The sequence below is a fragment of the Spinacia oleracea genome, chromosome 4, assembly GCF_020520425.1.
Source record: "Spinacia oleracea cultivar Varoflay chromosome 4, BTI_SOV_V1, whole genome shotgun sequence".
NCBI classification, from domain to species: Eukaryota; Viridiplantae; Streptophyta; class Magnoliopsida; order Caryophyllales; family Amaranthaceae; genus Spinacia; species Spinacia oleracea.
This window is the reverse complement of record NC_079490.1, coordinates 108,927,115-108,946,928: the sequence shown is the minus strand read 5'-3', so window position 1 is coordinate 108,946,928 and position 19,814 is coordinate 108,927,115. Positions and strand designations below refer to the sequence as shown.

Here is a 19,814-nt window from a genome sequence, read left to right as displayed (position 1 = left end):
TTCATTAGTACTATCCACTACAATTTTACAAAGCACTAGATTTTGGGAGGAGAAAAGACAAAAGACATTATATGGGCACCATCCTAAAACTGCTAAACCACCCTACATACAAAAGTAGGTTTACAACTCCTAACTAAGGATTCTACATTAGATAAACTAGCCTTAGTTTCTGACAGAAATATGAACATGGGAGCAAAATATTCCTTTAACCAAACCACATAAGGAACAACTAGAGAACGAACGTCATTAGTTCCCCGGCAGTTCCATGAGATTATTTTCATATTGAGCGTGGGGGTGCGAAAGGCCAGCCACCACACCCTCATTAGAGCCATGAAAAATTGAACTTGTATCCTGAGAATGTGGCACATCAGTTTCACCACACGGAGCTTCAGTGACACTCCTCCCCGAGCCAGAATCTGAACTATACTTAGATCTTTTAATTTTTGGCGAGGAAAGAGTAGTTTGTGATCGTTTCTTAGAGTTTAACACACCATTTCCTTCAACGAAATCCTGAGCTAAAGAAATAGCCGAGATATTATTATGACAAACATTTTTCTCATTCTTTCTTGAAACTTTAATCCCGTAACCATCCCTTTGTTTTAAACACAACCTTTTTATTTTACGCCGCTTATGAGTCCATGAAGAACCCACATAACCCAAATATGTTGGATGCTCGAAAGATCTGGACTGAAATAGGTGGCCACTGCCAGACCGTTTGCGAGACAGAGAACCAGAAAGAAGGGGATCTATTGGTTCTGAAGACAAAGCCTCTGTAAGTGATACATTTGCAAAAGAAGGTTTGGGGGAACTAAGCTCCCTACCAACTTCTATATTTTGATTCACCTGATGCACTTCAGATTCCTTGTTATCGTTTGGACCAACAAAAACAATGCTAGGAGGCATAGAAGGGATCGAAATAACCACCCCATCTCGATAAACTTGTGGTTTTCCCTCTACAAACCTGATGCCACGAAGAGGAATGAAAGCGTAATTGGAGTTATCTTCTTGGTCACTATGAAAACCATTTTGTACTTTTGATGATTCGTTTACTTCAAATGTTGTGAAAACACCATTGTGATTACCATTCGAAAAATGCCCTAAAACAACCTCATAATCACTACTGTTGCTTCTTCCAAAGAAGGTGCAGTCATACTAAACCCCGGATTTTCAACACAAGTAGCTGAAGGATAATTAAGGCCATACGGGTCAGCACTTGGAGTTTGGTTATGATAATTTCATGTAGTCAGCAGATCAGCTTCTTCCTCCTTAAACTCATTAATCAATTTATCTTCTTCATATGAGCTGTTTTGTACACTAGCATAATACTCAAGCCATGAACAAAACAATTCTGACTAGGATGATTATTACCCAAATCTTGAACATTAGCATCCTCATTATTCATATCATTATCATTAAAAACAATGTCACCGTTCTGACAACCATTATTCTTCACAGCCCCTCCATTAACTCCATCACCATCACTATCTTCAGAAGAATTCCCATTCTCACCATTATTATCATGAACATCAGGTTCTCCATTAACATCTCCATTCTCCTCTCCCACCTCTACTTCTAAACCAAGAAGTAGCAAATTGACTCTAAAATTCCGGTACCGATAACGGTCCGGTAAGCCCTCTATCATATTTGAATACAGAGGAGTGTTTATGGGGCCATGAATAAATGATATTCCTGCTGACTCAAAACCCTCCACTCTATGGTAAGCATGATAATAAGTTGAATCACAGTTACACTGATAATGTCCTACTAAACCACATTTCTTACAAAATTTATAAACACATTCGTATCTAAAATAAACCCAAACAAGTTGCCCTCCCCCAACAGGCACAAAGCAACCAGGAATTAGAGGTTTTGATAAATCAAGCCATACCTTAGCCCTGAATTCAGGCTCCAGTGGAAGAACCAAACCATCATGTTCCAGAATCTCCACATAGCCCAGCAGACGGAGACATTGCAGAGCCCACTTTGGATCAAGAAAACCGAGAGGAAGGCCTACCACACGAACCCAAATCCATGCCTTTTCGAAATTAATATTATCTAAGATTGTACTGGTGCTGCCCCTTCGAAACGTTATTATTCGACCATCGATTATTGTTGAATGAAGCTCAAGAATGGATTCTACATCAGCCGGATGAGAACAAGAGAACACATAAAAGTGCCCTATACGATATACATTAATAGTTCCTCTCTTCAGCCACCTCGAATCAATCATATGTTGGACCTTAAACTGACTTGGCGGATTTGTGTCAAAAAAATGACCCACAACTGATAAATCCCAATTAATATGCTTCAATTGAAGTTCTTGAGGAGGGTCTACAAGAGGACCCATTCGATACGTATTCCAGGGATGTTGTTGATTCATTTATAGAAAATAAAAAACTTTTGTATTGATTAATTGATTGAGAATAAAGAAAGAAAGGGAGGAGATTAAAGATAAGTAATAGAAGATCACCAGAGTATACAGAAGACAGAGTATATAATAGCCAAAACTGAAAAACCCAATAACTAATTGGGCAGGAACACGAGCTAAACCTTGTTAAAATCCTAAATAAGGTAGGGACTGACAACTAAAATAAAGAAAGGAGTAAAAGGAGAAGTTGAAGAGGTCGAAAGAAATGGATAGAAATCCACTCCAGAAGAGACGAAAGATATTTGATAACAATAAAAAGAAAGTAAACAGAAGGAAAAGACAAACCCCAGAATTGATTGGGGAGAACAATAGCTGAATTGTTGATGAACAAACCCTAGGTTTTTAGGGTTAGTGCTCTTTTCTTTGAGAGGAAAAACACCTGTTTGCTTAAGGTGGTTGCTTACAAATTATATTCCCGGTGAACTAGGATTGTTGAGATGCTAATATCATGGGAAATGAGTTATCGTTCTTAAGAATTGTTGGATTCTTTGGAGGTAACTTTTATGTTCAGAAAAATTACTTCATGCCCTTGTATGTGTTAATTATTATTTTTATATTTATATATGATCATATATCCATGGCCATGAATATCATGAATTGCATTTATATTGGATTGTTAATTAATTTGATTGATATTGTGAAATTGTTTATGGTATTGTTCGGAAATAATTTGTCTATTAAAATAGATTTCGAAATGATATTGTAAATAAATTAAAATATGATTCGTATTTGTTTTGCTGGCATTGGATTATGAACGGATATGGAAAAGTGGGCAAGGTACAGGCGGAGGAAATATCCTAAAAATTAAGCTAAGACCGGAATGGTCGAATATAAGTAATGCGTTGTGTTTAAAATTAAAGCAAGACCAGAATGGTCGAATATACGTGATAAATTTTGATATATGATAATTAAGATACTTTGTATCCAAAGCTTGTCCTTACCACTGATTTGTAAAGGGAATGATCAATGCCAACTATACGTTTTCAAATATAACCAAAGCCTATTTCCAAACAATTGCTAAGTTATATTTTGAAAACTCTTTGAACAAAAGGTTTGAAATAAAAACTGTTTTGACGGGGTGAAGTAAAGGTTACGAGTTTTCCACTCATTTTGGAATTTTTTTTTTCTATATCTTCTCTTTGTAAGCAGGTTGTGTGGAAGCTCATATGGGATTCAAATGGAGCTTGATTGCATTTAAGGGATTCAAATTATGTGTTTTAAGGTTGTATTTATTTGTGAGATTAGTTTATGAATTGTTGTAATTGTGATAGTGAGTTAAGGTTTATTATTTATTCAAGGATTATTCATTCAAGTTATATAAGGTTATTTTGTGGGCCCATAACCGTAGGTCTAGGATCGAGCTTAATTAAGATTAAGGTTATTATTTTTCCGCTGCATGTTAAAGGTTAATTGTGATCATTAAGGGTTCAGTGTTCTTTATTAACAGTTCGAAAGAGTGTCCTTTAATTTTGTTTGTCTTTAGGATATAATAACGCTTCCTCCATGTGCGAGGAAATTTTCTCCCTTCAAAATTAGGGTTTTTCTTTTCCTTTGAGGAATTTTTTTCTAAGGATATTTCGTAGATCTATGTGTATGACGGAAGAATATTATTGGTTTAAAATCAAGAACGTCAAGATGAAAATCATATTTCAATTGCTAACATCAGGCATTAAAGATAGGATTTTTTGGTTTTTACTACCTTGAAAATAAACCACTTTTGTATTTACTACCTTATGAAAATTTTATTTTAAATTACTACCTTAAAGTTCCAATTTATTTTTATTTACTACCACTTTACAGTTTTCTCATTTTAAAATTGAGATATCTCTTTTGTTTCTTAATCATTTTAAGTGATTCAAAGCCCATTCTTCTCATTTATGTGCAAGGATTCCATAGAGATCTTGCTTTTAAAATTTTACAAAAGGAAAAACTAATAAAATATTATATGTAAAAGTTTAAAATATATATGAATTATCAAACGAATTGTTTTGAAATGTCGTTCTCAATGAAATCCCTATAGAGCAAGGAGAATAACGAATTTGAATCACAATAAACGATTAAGAAACGAAAGAGATATCTTAATTTAAAAATGAGAAAACTGTAAAGTGGTGGTAAATAAAATAAAATTGGAAGTTTAAGGTAGTAATTTAAAATAAAAATTTCATAAGGTAGTAAATACAAAAGTGGTGTATTTTTAAGGTAGTAAATACCAAAATTTCCTTAAAGATATTGAGTCAACAAAAGTCGATTATTGTTGGAATACTACCATATCCTGGATGAAGAATTTCATATTGATGTTTTAGATTATATGTTTTCTTACGGTTAATTATTATTGTAGTTGTCGTATGACAATTAATGATAATTTATCCCTATTCCCTTCTCATACACGCGCGCACACACCCACAAAAACCAAAATCTTCCTCGTGTAATATCCATGTCAACCTATTATAATAGGTAAAAAGAAATTCACGTTGTATTATTACAGATTCTAAAATACAAAATTCCTTAAAAGAAATATATATCTGAAATACCAAAAAAAAATCAACCATCAATGGGAAATCTATATTTTCTATATTAGAAGAGAGGGTACCTCAATGTGTTGCTTGCACATGACTTTTTTTTTTTTTACTTTTTTTCTAATGTCTATATATATATCATTTGTATTACTTACTAAATACAAAATCTATATTATTGAATATACGACATAAAATAATCTCTATTTACTAAATTAAAGAAAGTATTTACTTTAAAAGATATTATTGACTTCTATTGTTTATCACACACATATTATGTAAATTCAAATATTATTGACATGATATATGTACAATACCAGAATAATATACTCATTATTTGACATATTTTATATGGTAACTACCAAGATATTCAACAAAAACTTATGACTAAATTAATTTATGAAATAAGTATTCTCCGTAATAGAGTATGTTTATTTGATTGCTTAAAAATTATTTTTTCTTATTTTTCTTAACATAAAGTTATGACCAAAATAAATATACTTGGGTATATGTTTGTTCCAAATGAGTATGCATGCATACTACGGGTGCATATAGTGCGTAGTACAATTTTATCTTTTTTGTTTTGCTAATGTATATTTAATTAGAGATATAAATGATCCAACATGTGTATTAGCGCACATATAAAATAGGAATTTGAACATCATTATGGAATAGATGGAGTATAATATAAGAATTTCAACTATTATTTACAAAATGTATTTCGTATAAAATCATATTGTTTTTCCCTTTATTTTTATTTGCAACAGTTCCCTAAAATAGAAAATTCACAATACTTGCAACACACTAGAAATTGAAACTTATTTGTATGATTTGACATTACACCCTCATTTTACTCTCTTTTTAAACTATTAACCTCTCATGAACCAAATAAAATAATAGAACAACTTCCATTTTCACTCTTGTATTAAAAAAAGTTTGATTCCTTAGCCAAAGAAATGGAGAGTACGCAGTCAGATTCGTATAAGAAAAAGAAAACACATGCCTCAAAAACAACCCCACAGAGCACCCAGACGGCAAAAATTAACCACAACACCACCCCTAAAGCCCATACAGTTAGCAGCAAATCCAATTATAACACCCGTCGAAACACAGCCAACCCTCCACCAAGGAAGCCAGTCGGTAGTCAGCAAAACTACGATGGCAGTAAGCAACAAAGACAACGAAACACCCCTACGATTCCTGGGATACACAGTGGAGGACGACGACTCCGAAGAAGAAACTGAATGCCCGACAAGGAACATTACTCCAATGCCGTCAGAACTCACCAGCCAATTCTCGGAAGAACAACTGGCCATGGCGCAAGCGGTAATGACCGCGCTGTCAGCTTTGAAATCAGGAAGGAAAACAAACATAGAACCCGCAGCCCCAATAATGCCAGTTGTAAGTCAAGAAATAGAAACCCCAGTCGGGGAAAAGAGGAAGAGATTACCTGTAAGAAACTTGTTCGGAGGACAAAGCATAGAACAACAAGAGCCCCGCCCCAATAGACATCAAGTTATCGCTTTGTGTAATCAACCCGAAAACATGGTCATAGAGGAAGCAAGAGAGGCACCTCAGAGGTACGCGCCACGCCGCTATACCATCCAACCCGCGAACTCACCCCTGTGTGTAGACATTCTAGAAGAACCTATGGAAAAATTAAAGTTCCCACTTTGCAAGTATGACGGATCAACCGACCTGGAGGTCCATTGCAACATGTTCGAGTAGCATATGATGCTGTGTACAGACTCCGATGCCATGTGGTGCAAAGTGTTCCCCTCTACACTTCTGGGAGTAGCATCGAGCTGGTACAAGGTATTACCAAAAGGATCAATATACAATTACCGGCAGTTGGAGGCAGAGTTTATGCTCCGGTTTATCAGTCGGCAACAAAGAAAGAAAACTTCAGGGGAACCAATGGCAATCACACAAAGGAGCGGAGAATCCTTGAGAGATTACCTCACCAGATTCAACAACGAGTCTACAAGCATACAAAACTTGCAGTAAGAAATAGCCGTAGTGGCACTGATGAGAGGAATGAACAACTGCGAGTTCAAGAAATATTTGGGAAGGAAATCTTTTACGGACCTGGGGAGCGCGCTGGTAAAAGCCCATGAATACATCAAAAGCGATGAACTGATGACAAACCCAAACCATTTCCAGTCGGTAACTGCAAAAAATACCACACCCAGGCCTATTCGGCAAGCACAACAGCAGCAAAACAGGGGATTCAGGAGAGGCAGTTAGAGAAGAGAAAACCAAGGGAGAGATCACCAAAAATAAACAAACCATACCTACCCGTCATTCCACGAATACACTCCATTGAACTCCCCAAGAGCTTCCATCTACAACATCAACAAAAATGAGAACTGGAAAAGACCACCTCCAATGAGTAACAAACCCAGACCACAGTCGAAGTACTATGCTTTCCACGAGGACTGTGGGCACTACACGGAAGAGTGTAGAGATTTGAAAGATAACATCGAGGATATGATCAGGAGAGGCTACCTGACACAGTATAGATCCCGGCAAGATAGCAACAATCAACAAAATCACAGCCAGCAAAACCATAACCCAAACAACAGATTGCCAGCAACCCAAGCACCACTCAGAATTGAACAAAAAGCACCAGAAACCAGTGGTAATGCAGAAGCTAGAAATACCGGCCAGAAGAAGCCGACAGTATGGGTCATATCCGGTGGGCCGTGCCACAAAGGAACAATCAGTGGGGCAGACATGAGCCTAGAGGAGCACCGCCACCTCATAAACTACCACAGCACCAGAAAGTGGCCATCACCTCCAGTCATGCCAGAAATCTCATTCTCCCCGGCAGACTGCCGCAGAATCATATACCCCCATGACTACCCATTGGTTTTAGGCCTCGAGGTAGCAAACTTTCCGGTAATGAGAATACTGGTAGACGGTGGAAGTTCAGCCAACATAATATTCTGGGAAGCATTCACTCAACTCCAAATAGATGAGAAGGAACTCACGAGAGTCAACTACCCGGTAATAGGATTCTCCGGGGCCACCGTCTTTCCAGAGGGAAGCATTAGGTTATCGGTACAGATCTGAGAGGGTAGTGCCGCAAGGGACCTGATGGTGGATTTCTTAGGAATAAAAGTGCCGGCTGCGTACAACATCATCGTTGGCCGACCATTCATCCATGACGCATAAGCAGTAGTATCAATGTACCACCTAACCATGATATACATGTCTAACTTTGAAAGGGCAGAGAGAATCCGAGGCAGTCAAGAGTCAGCAAGATCATGCTACTTAACGGCATTAAAAACACCAGACCGATTAGCTCCATCTATGAACATAATAAGAGAAGCGGCAGTGAAAAGACCTGCAAGAAACCAAAGCTCGAAATCAGAGGGTGAACAATCTTTGTTGCCAAAGAAAGAAAAAAGACAGAAACAGGAAACACCGAAAATCGAAAGCCTCGAGGAAAGGGCTGCTGGGCCCAGGTTAGAGGCAGGAGGAGATGTTGAGGAAATTGAGCTCGTGGAAGGAAAGCCAGACAGAATAGTCAAGATAGGAACCGACATTGACCCAGTACTGCGGGTAAACATGACCGGCCTGCTGCGAGAACACGCTGACGTGTTCGCATTTTCCGCCGACGAAATGTCGGCTATCAGCCCGGAAGTAATTGAGCACCGACTGAACGTCGACAGATCAGTAAGGCTGGTAAAACAAAAGAAAAGAAATTTCTCAACTAAAAAAATTCAAGCCATACAGGAAGAGGTAAAAAAGTTGCTGGCGGCGGGATTCATCGAACCATGTGACTAGCCGGAATGGTTAGCCAACGTCGTAATGCTAAAAAAGTCGAACGGCTCCTGGAGAATGTGTGTGGATTTCACAAACCTGAATAGAGCATGCCCAAAAGTTTGCTACCCACTTCCGAGAATCAACAGGTTAGTTGACTTAACATCCGGACAAGCTGCTAAGCTTCCTGAATGCATTTTTCGGATACCATCAAATCAGCCTTGCGAAGGCCGATAGGAAAAAAGATGCATTCATCACCGAGGGGGGAGTATTTAATTACAAAGGCATGCCATTTGGGCTTAAGAATGCCGGTGCGACTTACCAAAAGCTGGTCGACAGAGTTTTTGCGGAGCAGAAAGGCCGCAATATCGAGGTGTTTGTGGATGACTCTATAGTGAAGAGTATAGTAGAGAGCGACCATGTGGATGATACAAAATGAAGCTGAACCCCAAGAAGTGTGTGTTCGGAGTGAAATCGAGGAAATTCTTAGGTTTCCTAGTCAGCGAGAGAGGCATTGATGCGAACCCAGACAAGGTAGAGGCAATACTCAATCTGCCTCAACCAAAGAGCATCAAGGATGTACAAAGGATGACAGGATGAATGGCAGCGCTAACAAGGTTTGTTAGCAAGTCGGAACACAGGTCGATCCCGTTCTTCAATACTCTGAAACATAACGGAAAATTTCAATGGGGAGAGATCGAAGAAAAAGCTTTTGAGAAGATTAAAGATCATCTTCAATCCCTGCCAACAATAGCCAGGCCGGAAGAAGGTGATAAACTACAACTATATGTATCCGCCTCACCTCAAGCCATCGTTGCCGTCCTAATTATCGAGAAAGACAAGATCCAACAGCCGGTATACTTCGTTAGCCATGTTCTGAACCCGGCAGAAACAAGATACTCGCTGATAGAAAGCTAGCCTACGCAGTCTTAATAGCAGCTAGAAAGCTCAGACCATACTTTGATGCACACACCATAGAAGTCCTTACAAACTTCCCATTGGAAAAGGCTTTGCAGAAAATGGACACAGCCGGCAGAGTATTACAGTGGGCTATAGAGTTGTCAGAATACGATATGGAGTTCCACCCACGCAATGCAATAAAAGCTCAGGCCTTAGCCGACTTCGTAGTCGAAGCATCCTACCAGGAGGATGAGACCAAAACTGAATCCTACGGGTTTTCAGTGGATGGATCAGTCGCTCAATCAGGTGCGGGAGCCGGCATTGTGTTGACTTCTCCGGCAGGAGATAAATTTGAATATACAATCAGATTCACTTTTACGGCATCGAAAAATGAGGCAGAATATGAGGCAGCTGAAGGAAATAATGCCCTTGGTCCAAGTATGCATTTAATGTTAACTCTAATAAATGCGGTTCAGTATTAATTAACAAGTTAATAATTCAGTGAGATCAAGTGAGCTGAATGCCTAGCTAGAGGCCGCTTCAGTTCAAGTGGAATTAATAATATTAATCCACAACTTACTCTTGACTGAACCCGTAGGGTCACACAAATAGTACGTAAACGGATCAAGTATTTAATGGCATTAAATACTCCATCTATGGATATTCGGAATCAACGGATCTTGGTTTCAGTGGGAGCTGAGATCGTCACAAGCAAGAAATTGAAGGAAATAATGCCCTTGGTCCAAGTATGCATTCAATGTTAAGTCTAATAAATGCGGTTCAGTATTAATTAACAAGTTAATAATTCAGTGAGATCAAGTGAGCTGAATGCCTAGCTAGAGGCCGCTTCAGTTCAAGTGGAATTAATGATATTAATCCACAGCTTACTCTTGACTGAACCCGTAGGGTCACACAAATAGTACGTAAACGGATCAAGTATTTAATGGCATTAAATACTCCATCTATGGATATTCGGAATCGACGGATCTTGGTTTCAGTGGGAGCTGAGATCGTCACAGGCAAGAAATGAATACTCCGGAAACGATGATATTGCCGGAAACGGAAATATGGATCGTATCGGAAATATAAATATTATCCAAGTCGTAGATGTTGCCGGAAACGGAAACATGGTACGTATCGGAAAATATTATCGGAAATGGAAATATTGCCGGAATCGGAAATATTGCCGGAAACGGAAATATTGTCAGAATCGGAAATATTATCGGAATCGGAAAATAATTCCGGAAACGGAAATATTAAATATTTGTTCGAAACGGAAATTGATTCCGGAATCGGAAATATTGAATATTGTTCGTATCGGAAATGAATTCCGGAATCGGGAAATTAATCGGAAGCGTATCGTACGAATTAGCATTGGACGAGGCCTGCCAGACGAAGGCCCAGCACGAAGCCGGGCCATCGCCCAGCAAGCCAGCACGCCACAAACGCACCAGCCAAGGCTGCGCCAGGCCCACCGCAAGGCAGGCCCAGCGCGCGCCAAGGCTACGGCAGCGTGTGGGCTTGCGGCAGTGGGCTGCGAGCTCGCGGGCTGCGCGCGCGCGCATGGCGCCCCTCGTGGGCTGCTGTGCGTGCGTGTGTGTTTGTGTGCTACTCGAATCCTAAAGCTACCGGGATTTTTCATATGATTAAATCTAATCCTAAAAGATTTAGTTTATTTAATTAGAGTCCTAGTAGGATTATAATTAAATAAATTAGTATCCTAATAGGATTCCAAATCCTTTTCCATAACTCTATAAATAGGTGCCTAGGGTCACATATTTACATCGAGAATTCAAGTATTCAAAGTGAGTTTTTGAGAGCAAAATTCAGTCATACAATTGCCTATAAAGTGCCGAAAATTCTAAGTACCTTAAGGGCGATTCTAGTTGGTCAATCTTAAGGCGGATCCGGACGTGCTGTGGACTATCTACGGAGGGACGACACTTGGAGTCCTAAAGACTTGTTCTTGTTCTTGTTCTTGTTCGGTTCGGGCGCAGCTAGGGAGGGCACGCAACAAAGAGTATGCATCTAAACTATGCTAAATGATTATGTGTAAATAATATGTTTTCCTGGCTTTATGGTTTTTCCGCATGATTTATGAATTGTCATATGTATCATAACCTAACAGTGGTATCACGAGCCTCTTATTATTTTCATAATCTAAAATTGCATGAACATGGTTAAATATTACAAATTTGCAAGAATTAAAAGGGGTGATTAATTTTCGTAATTGTTAATTAATTGCAAATTGCGCTTATTTAATTATACGTACGCAATTTTTCGGCAGTTTCTTCGTTACTCATCCAAATCGAGTGATTTTTGTGTCAAAATTCGCATGTAAAAGGCATTCTAAAATTTTGACAAAAATAGTATTTTTCTGCCGAACCCAGAATTCTCAAATTCGAAGCCTAACTATGACTTTTCGGAGGTTTTAGTTTTTCGAATGCAAAATTTCGTAAATTTAAGATGTTAAATTAAATATTTGCGATTCTTGTTGATAAATCTTGAATTTTTGATTGACCTACTGTATATGTTTAACAAGTTTGAATGCCTAGCCTTGTTAATTATGCAATCTAATTTGTAATTATGATTAATTTGTTGAAAATTAGAATAATTTAGAATTAATTTGATTTTCATAATTAATTATAATTTAATTAGATACCTATGATTAAAAACCACCATAAAAAATTGTAAATTTAAGTTAAATTTTAAATTTTTATGACCTAGACTTGAATCCATGTTAATCGGAAATCAATTGAATAATAAATTTTCGATTTTTCGCCCTAAAATTATGAAATTAATATTATTTATTAATTTGTCATTAATTTTAAATATAAATTTTTTAAATTTTATGCGATTCACTCATATAACTTGCACGCACAAAGCAATGGACGCTACGTGTTACCCTTAAGGGGTGTTGTATAGTGCGGGCATGTGACGACGAGCAAGGGAGCTCGTCGCCCATGCGGCACGAATGCAATGAGCAAGGCCATGGTGCACGAGCACAAGGCAGCAGCCCTGCCTTGTGTCGTGGGCTGTGAGCAATGGACGAACGGGCGAGGGCGAAAGCAAGGCACAGCAGTCGCGTGTGGGCAGCAAGCGAGCTGCGCCACAGCGCGCACTGCCTCGCGCAAACATGAGGAGGCTCGCGCGCAGCGAGCGCAAGCTCGCGTGCCACGAGTGCTACGCCCAGCGTCGATGCCTTGCGCAGCGAGCGAGGCTCGCAGGATCGAGCGCTGGCAAGCGCGCGCAGCGAGCAATGGCCCGCATAAAGCGAGCGCTGGCGAGCGCGCGTAGCGAGCGCTGGCGAGCGAGCGCATCGAGCGATGGCTCGCGTGCATCGAGTGCTGGCGCGCGCAGCGAGCACCAGCTCGCGTGATGCCTTGCGAAGGAGAGCAGCAGCAGCGATGCGACGCAGCGCATGGGCTGCGCGCACATGGCCAGCGATGGCTGTGTGCGTGTGGCCCATGGGCGTGCGTTGCGTGGGGTTGTTGCGTTGCGATTGGATCGTTTTGAAATTTTAATTTGAAATTTTCAGTTTACGTAATTTTAATTAATTTTAAAATTAATAATTTAAATTATTTTCTTGGATTTTAATTTTGAATATTGTAATTATAATAAATTTTATTTATTCTAATTATTTTACTAAAATTAAAATCATGAATTAATTTAAATACGACTGAAATTAAATTAAACTTTTTGGATTCAATTATAAATTTATATGAGCTTTAAATTTTAATTAAATTTGTATGTTTCCGGTTAGACTAGAAATACATTTTTATGTTTAAAATTAGTAAAGCATATGAATTTATTGGTTTAAGTGGGAGCCCTTTTAGTCATAAACTCTTGATTAGGTCTACAAATCCTTAAGGTTAAAACAACTTGATTAGAATTAATAAGGACTGAATAATTGGTAGATTATTGGTGCCCTTGATTAATTGCTCCAAATGTTTACGTGATGCATAATTTGTTTTACTAACCAGCTATGTGGGCCATTCATGATAATGAATGGGTGAATGGTATATATTGTATATGTACTGTTTTGCAGGTTATGAAGTGACTAGTATGGCCCAAATAGGATAGAAAATATGGTCTGCGTACCATTAATTTGAATGTAATTGGTCTAAAGTACCAAAGTTGTTTTTCAATTCAAATATGGTTTGCGTACCATCAAATAGTTGTAATTAGTTTTAATTATAGCTTATCCTATTTGAAGAAAATGGTGCCTCCCACGGAGATTTTCAAGACGGACTTTGAAGTTAAAGCTTCAAGATGATGTCGGGCCATACTAGATCACATTTATCTTATGCATGTTTTAAGTTATTTATTGCTTTTAAATATGTCTTAAAATGCATGAGATCAAAAGCTTGATTATGTTGCATGATTAAGGATTTTAGTTCACTTAAAATCTAACCAACATAGTAAGAGCCTTAAGTTCCAAACTTAAAAATTGAGTTAAAAGGTGCCATGCCAAAATATACACTTGCTTGGATATCCTTTACATCAATCTAGTAATAGTTTTCGCTCAGCGAGGTGTTACTTATTGGTCCTAAAGGGGCAAGGTACACAAATAATTGTGAGTACATGTTAGTTTTGGTGAAACTCAACGATATAAGTAAGGAGTCCTTTTATGTCGTGGAAAAATCGATAGGTTTACCTAATACGTTTTTAGACGTACCTATCAACCAAGAATAGTTTCTAGACTATTAGCAAAAGGCTTTTGCTTACCTAAGATGTTTTAGGATTAAGTCGACAAACCGTGCTTAGTTCTTCAATGATTTTAGGATCTTGGAATCATTTTATTCACACCTGCCGGAACACATAACTTGAATAAAATGCTTAATAAACATTGAATTATGCATGTATGCTAGAATTTTAGTTTATTAAGAGAAACTGTGAATGGTTATTTATTTGTTTATTCTTTTCGATTGTAGTTTTTAAATATGGCAAACATCAATCAAAACATCATCATAGGTTCTGAGCTTATGGTCAAGCTGAACCTGGCAAATTTTCTTGAATGGGAAGCTAATCTAGTTGAAATAGTCAAACTCAATGGACTTGAGTATGTACTGTCACATCCCATGCCAAGCTACTATGCCAGAGACATGACCCCTGAGAGATTTTACGCCTGGGATGCGGATCTCAAAAAGGTTATGAGTCTCATGCTGAACAATATCCCTGATGATTGGGCTAGAAGGTTTGTAGCCTATGAACCTTCTACGCTCATCAAGAATCTGAGGGATATCTGTCGTGGAAGCACGGAGGACAGGGACCTGAACATCCATGAGTTGATTGAATCAATGTCTGGTCTAAAGGTTAGTTCTCCCAACAGGTGTTATAGGATGGAGGTCCAAGAAACACATGTTCAGCTCCTTCGCACTAAACAGAGGGTAGGCGTCCCACTGAGGTTCCATGTGGATCTTATGCGTTCATACTTTGATCGCCTAAGTCTACTAGGAACACCAATAAGCGAAAGGATGGCAGTCTCTATCTTGCTCAATTCACTACACAGTGGGTTTGGTCGCTTCAAGCAACTATACCTAAGTGAACCAAGAGAAGAAACAGTTGCAGAATTTGTTCACCTTGTCAGAAAGGCTGAAATAATACTGGACTTTGAAGCCAAAGATTTACTCAAGGCTAGAAGGTAACCGTTCAAGAAAGGTGGAAAGTCCAAGGGCAATGCTAAATCAAAGCAGGACAAGTCCACATCAAGCTGTCTTTATTGTGATGGAATAGGCCATTACAAAAGAGAATGTCCGAAGCTAAAGGAAGATCAGAAGAACGGAACAGTCGTTCCATCTTCAGGTATTTTCGTTATAGACTGTATACTTGCTAATTCAACTTCTTGGGTATTAGATACAGGTTGTGGCTCACACTTATGTTCCAATCCACGGGGACTAAGAAGAAGTAGAAAGTTAAGCAAGGGTGAAGTCGACCTACGAGTGGGAAATGGAGCACGGATTGCTGCATTAGCTGTAGGAACTTACTATTTGTCATTGCCTTCCGTGCTAGTTTTGGAATTGGAAGAATGTTTCCATGTTCCAAGTCTTACTAAAAACATCATTTCAGTTTCTTGCTTAGATGCTAAGGGATTTTCCTTTTTAATAAAAGACAATAGTTGTTCGTTTTATTTTAAAGAGATGTTTTATGGATCTTCTAGATTAGTCAATGGACTTTATTTATTAGATCACGACAAACAAGTATATAACATAAATACCAAAAGGGCCAAAAAGGATGATTCAGATCTCACCTATCTGTGGCATTGTCGATTAGGCCATATAAACTTGAAACGCTTAGAAAGACTTCAAAAGGAAGGAATTCTAGAACCATTTGACTTAGAGGATTATGGTAAATGCGAATCATGTTTACTTGGCAAAATGACAAAGCAACCTTTCTCTAAAGTTGGAGAAAGAGCAAATGAACTATTGGGTTTAATCCATACAGATGTATGTGGACCAATGAGTACAAATGCTAGAGGTGGTTTCAGCTACTTTATCACTTTCACTGATGACTTCAGTAGATATGGTTATGTCTACCTAATGAAGCATAAGTCTGAATCCTTTGACAAATTCAAGGAATTTCAGAGTGAAGTAGAGAATCAATTAGGCAAGAAGATTAAGGCACTACGGTCTGATAGAGGCGGTGAATATCTGAGCTATGAATTTGATGACCATCTGAAAGAATGTGGAATTCTATCAGAATTGACTCTTCCTGGAACACCACAATGGAACGGTGTGTCGGAACGGAGGAACAGAACCTTGCTAGACATGGTCAGGTCAATGATGGGTCAGGTCAAACTTCCATTAGAATTTTGGGGACATGCACTAAATACAGCTGCACTCACTATAAATAGAGCTCCGTCTAAAGCTGTCGAAAAGACTCCATATGAATTATGGTTTGGAAAGCCTCCAAATGTGTCTTTTCTGAAGATTTGGGGATGTGAAGTATACGTCAAACGATTGATTTCAGACAAACTTCATCCAAAATCTGACAAATGTATCCTTGTGGGCTATCCAAAGGAAACAAAGGGGTATTACTTCTATAATACATCTGAGAACAAGGTGTTTGTTCCTCGAGATGGTGTCTTTTTGGAGAAAGATCACATTTCCAAAATGACAAGTGGGAGAAAAGTAGACCTCGAAGAAATTCGAGTCGAACAACAAACTCTAGAGAATGCTCAACATGACATTCAGGATGAAACTCAGAGATCTTTAGAAGAATCTGGTGAGAATCATGGTCAAACTAGAAATGTTACCCCGCGTAGATCGCAAAGATATAGATCTCAACCGGAAAGGTACTTAGGTATTTTGACGAACGAGAGCTATGACGTTCTATTACTTGAAAGTGATGAACCTGCGACTTACAAACAAGCTATGACGAGCCCTAGCTCCAAGCAATGGCAAGAGGCCATGCAATCTGAATTAGACTCTATGTCTGAAAACCAAGTATGGGATTTGGTCGATTTGCCAGATGGCTACCAAGCCATTGGAAGCAAATGGGTTTTCAAACTGAAAAAGGACAAAGATGGGAAACTTGAAGTTTTCAAAGCTAGATTGGTTGCAAAAGGTTACAGGCAAGTCCACGGTGTGGATTACGATGAAACCTTTTCACCAGTTGCAATGCTAAAGTCTATTCGGATAATGTTAGCAATCGCTGTATATTACGATTACGAAATATGGCAGATGGATGTCAAAACTGCTTTCTTAAACGGCATTTTAACAGAAACTGTGTTTATGACACAGCCTGAAGGTTTTGACGATCCAAAGAATGCTAAAAAGGTATGCAAGCTAAAGAAGTCAATCTACGGATTGAAGCAAGCATCCAGGAGCTGGAATATACGTTTTGATGAAGCAGTCAGTGACTTTGGTTTCATCAAGAACGCAGACGAATCTTGTGTATACAAGAAGGTCAGTGGGAGCAAAATTGCTTTCCTAGTATTATATGTCGACGACATATTACTTATCGGAAATGACATTCCTATGTTGAACTCTGTCAAGATTTGGCTTGGGAAATGTTTTTCGATGAAAGATCTAGGAGAAGCACAGTACATATTGGGCATCAAGATTTACAGAGATAGATCTAAAAGGATGATTGGACTTAGTCAAAGCACTTATATCAATAAGGTGCTTGATAGGTTCAAGATGGCAGACTCCAAGCGCGAGGCTACCTACCCATGTCTCATGGAATAACTCTAAGCAAGACTCAGTGCCCAAAAACACTTGATGAGCGTAGACGAATGAATGGGATTCCATATGCATCATTGATTGGTTCAATAATGTATGCTATGATATGTACACGCCCGGATGTTGCGTACGCACTCAGTGCTACGAGCAGATACCAGTCAGACCCAGGAGAGGCGCATTGGACTGCTGCCAAGAATATTCTGAAGTACCTGAAAAGGCACAAAGATGACTTCCTGGTCTATGGTGGAGATGATGAATTAATTTTTAAAGGCTATACGGACGCAAGTTTCCAAACCGACAAAGATGATTTCAGATCACAGTCTGGGTTTGTCTTCTGCCTCAACGGAGGAGCAGTAAGCTGGAAAAGTGCTAAGCAAAGCACCATTGCGGATTCTACAACTGAAGCGGAGTACATTGCTGCACATGAAGCAGCAAAGGAAGCTATATGGCTAAGGAAGTTCATAGGTGAACTTGGTGTAGTCCCCTCCATTAAAGGACCAATAGCCCTGTATTGTGATAATAACGGAGCTATTGCACAGGCAAAGGAGCCTAGACACCACCAGAGAGTCAAGCATGTACTTCGTAGATTTCACCTTCTACGAGAGTTCGTTGAAAGAAAAGAAGTCGAGATAAACAAGATTGGAACTGATGACAACATATCAGATCCATTGACTAAACCTCTGCCGCAGGCGAAGCACAACTCGCACACTGCAGCTATGGGAATCAAGCATATTGGAGAATGGCTTTGATGACCCTGTTTAATGTTTTAAAGTTTTAGAGTTTAAATCTTTGTAAAACATTATTGGTTAATCATTCACAATAAATGAAAAGAATTCATTTTTCCATTTAATTTGTGGTTTATTAAATGATGAGTCCCTTCAATTTGACGATATATTCAAGATAGACTGTCAGGACCAGTCCTGTGACTAAGAAATTTCTATCAAGTGAACTTGAATGTCAAAGGTTGAAAATGGTCCCTAGTCGGAGTTTTCTATAAAATTGTACGCATAGAAAACGTTAGACGACTAGAATGCAAGATGACTAGTAGTTCTGTTTCTTGAACTAGGTGGACATGGCAATGTCATAATCATTTGCATAGATACTTACTTTGGGAAGACTAGTATCGGACAAGACCTATGAAACTTTACTGTAAGAGATGAAAATCTGTCATAAGTAAATTTCATTAAAATTATTAGACACTAAATCCTCAATACCTGAGTGATTTGAGATTACTTGTTTGAGAACTAGTTGCTTTGACGTTGACCAACCGTCGCACCGTAAAAGGAGGCTATAAAGGCAACGCTCAGGTAATCACCTATAAAACGAAGTCTAATCTCAAGATCGCAAGATTGGGATTGTCCTCCCATAAATCGGGATGAGATGCTTAAAAGTTGTACAAGGCCACTCGGAGAGCTAGAAACTGTGAAATGCATGGCCGTGCTCGGATGAATCATAGGCTATGATTATCTGTTTATTTGATCAGTAGAAATCTGAAACCGAGAAACACCTCTGGACATAATAAGGATGACAACTCTTACCTTATGTTCAAGAGCAAACATCGAGCGACAAAGGAATTAGGAAATGCACACTTGTCCCTAAGGACAAGTGGGAGACTGAAGGAAATAATGCCCTTGGTCCAAGTATGCATTCAATGTTAAGTCTAATAAATGCGGTTCAGTATTAATTAACAAGTTAATAATTCAGTGAGATCAAGTGAGCTGAATGCCTAGCTAGAGGCCGCTTCAGTTCAAGTGGAATTAATGATAATAATCCACAACTTAATCTTGACTGAACCCGTAGGGTCACACAAATAATACGTAAACGGATCAAGTATTTAATGGCATTAAATACTCCATCTATGGATATTCGGAATCGACGGATCTTGGTTTCAGTGGGAGCTGAGATCGTCACAGGCAAGAAATGAATACTCCGGAAACGATGATATTGCCGGAAACGGAAATATGGATCGTATCGGAAATATAAATATTATCCAAGTCGTAGATGTTGCCGGAAACGGAAACA

The 19,814-nt window shown here is 38.7% G+C and overlaps 1 protein-coding gene across 1 annotated transcript; it reads left to right on the top strand.

Moving 5' to 3' along the window:
* Positions 1 to 7,329: 7,329 nt before the first annotated feature.
* On the top strand, positions 7,330 to 8,016 carry LOC110789754 (uncharacterized). The gene has a single exon (XM_021994459.1). The coding sequence runs from the start codon at positions 7,330 to 7,332 to the stop codon at positions 8,014 to 8,016; it is 687 nt and encodes a 228-aa protein (XP_021850151.1).
* The last annotated feature ends 11,798 nt before the right edge of the window (positions 8,017 to 19,814 follow it).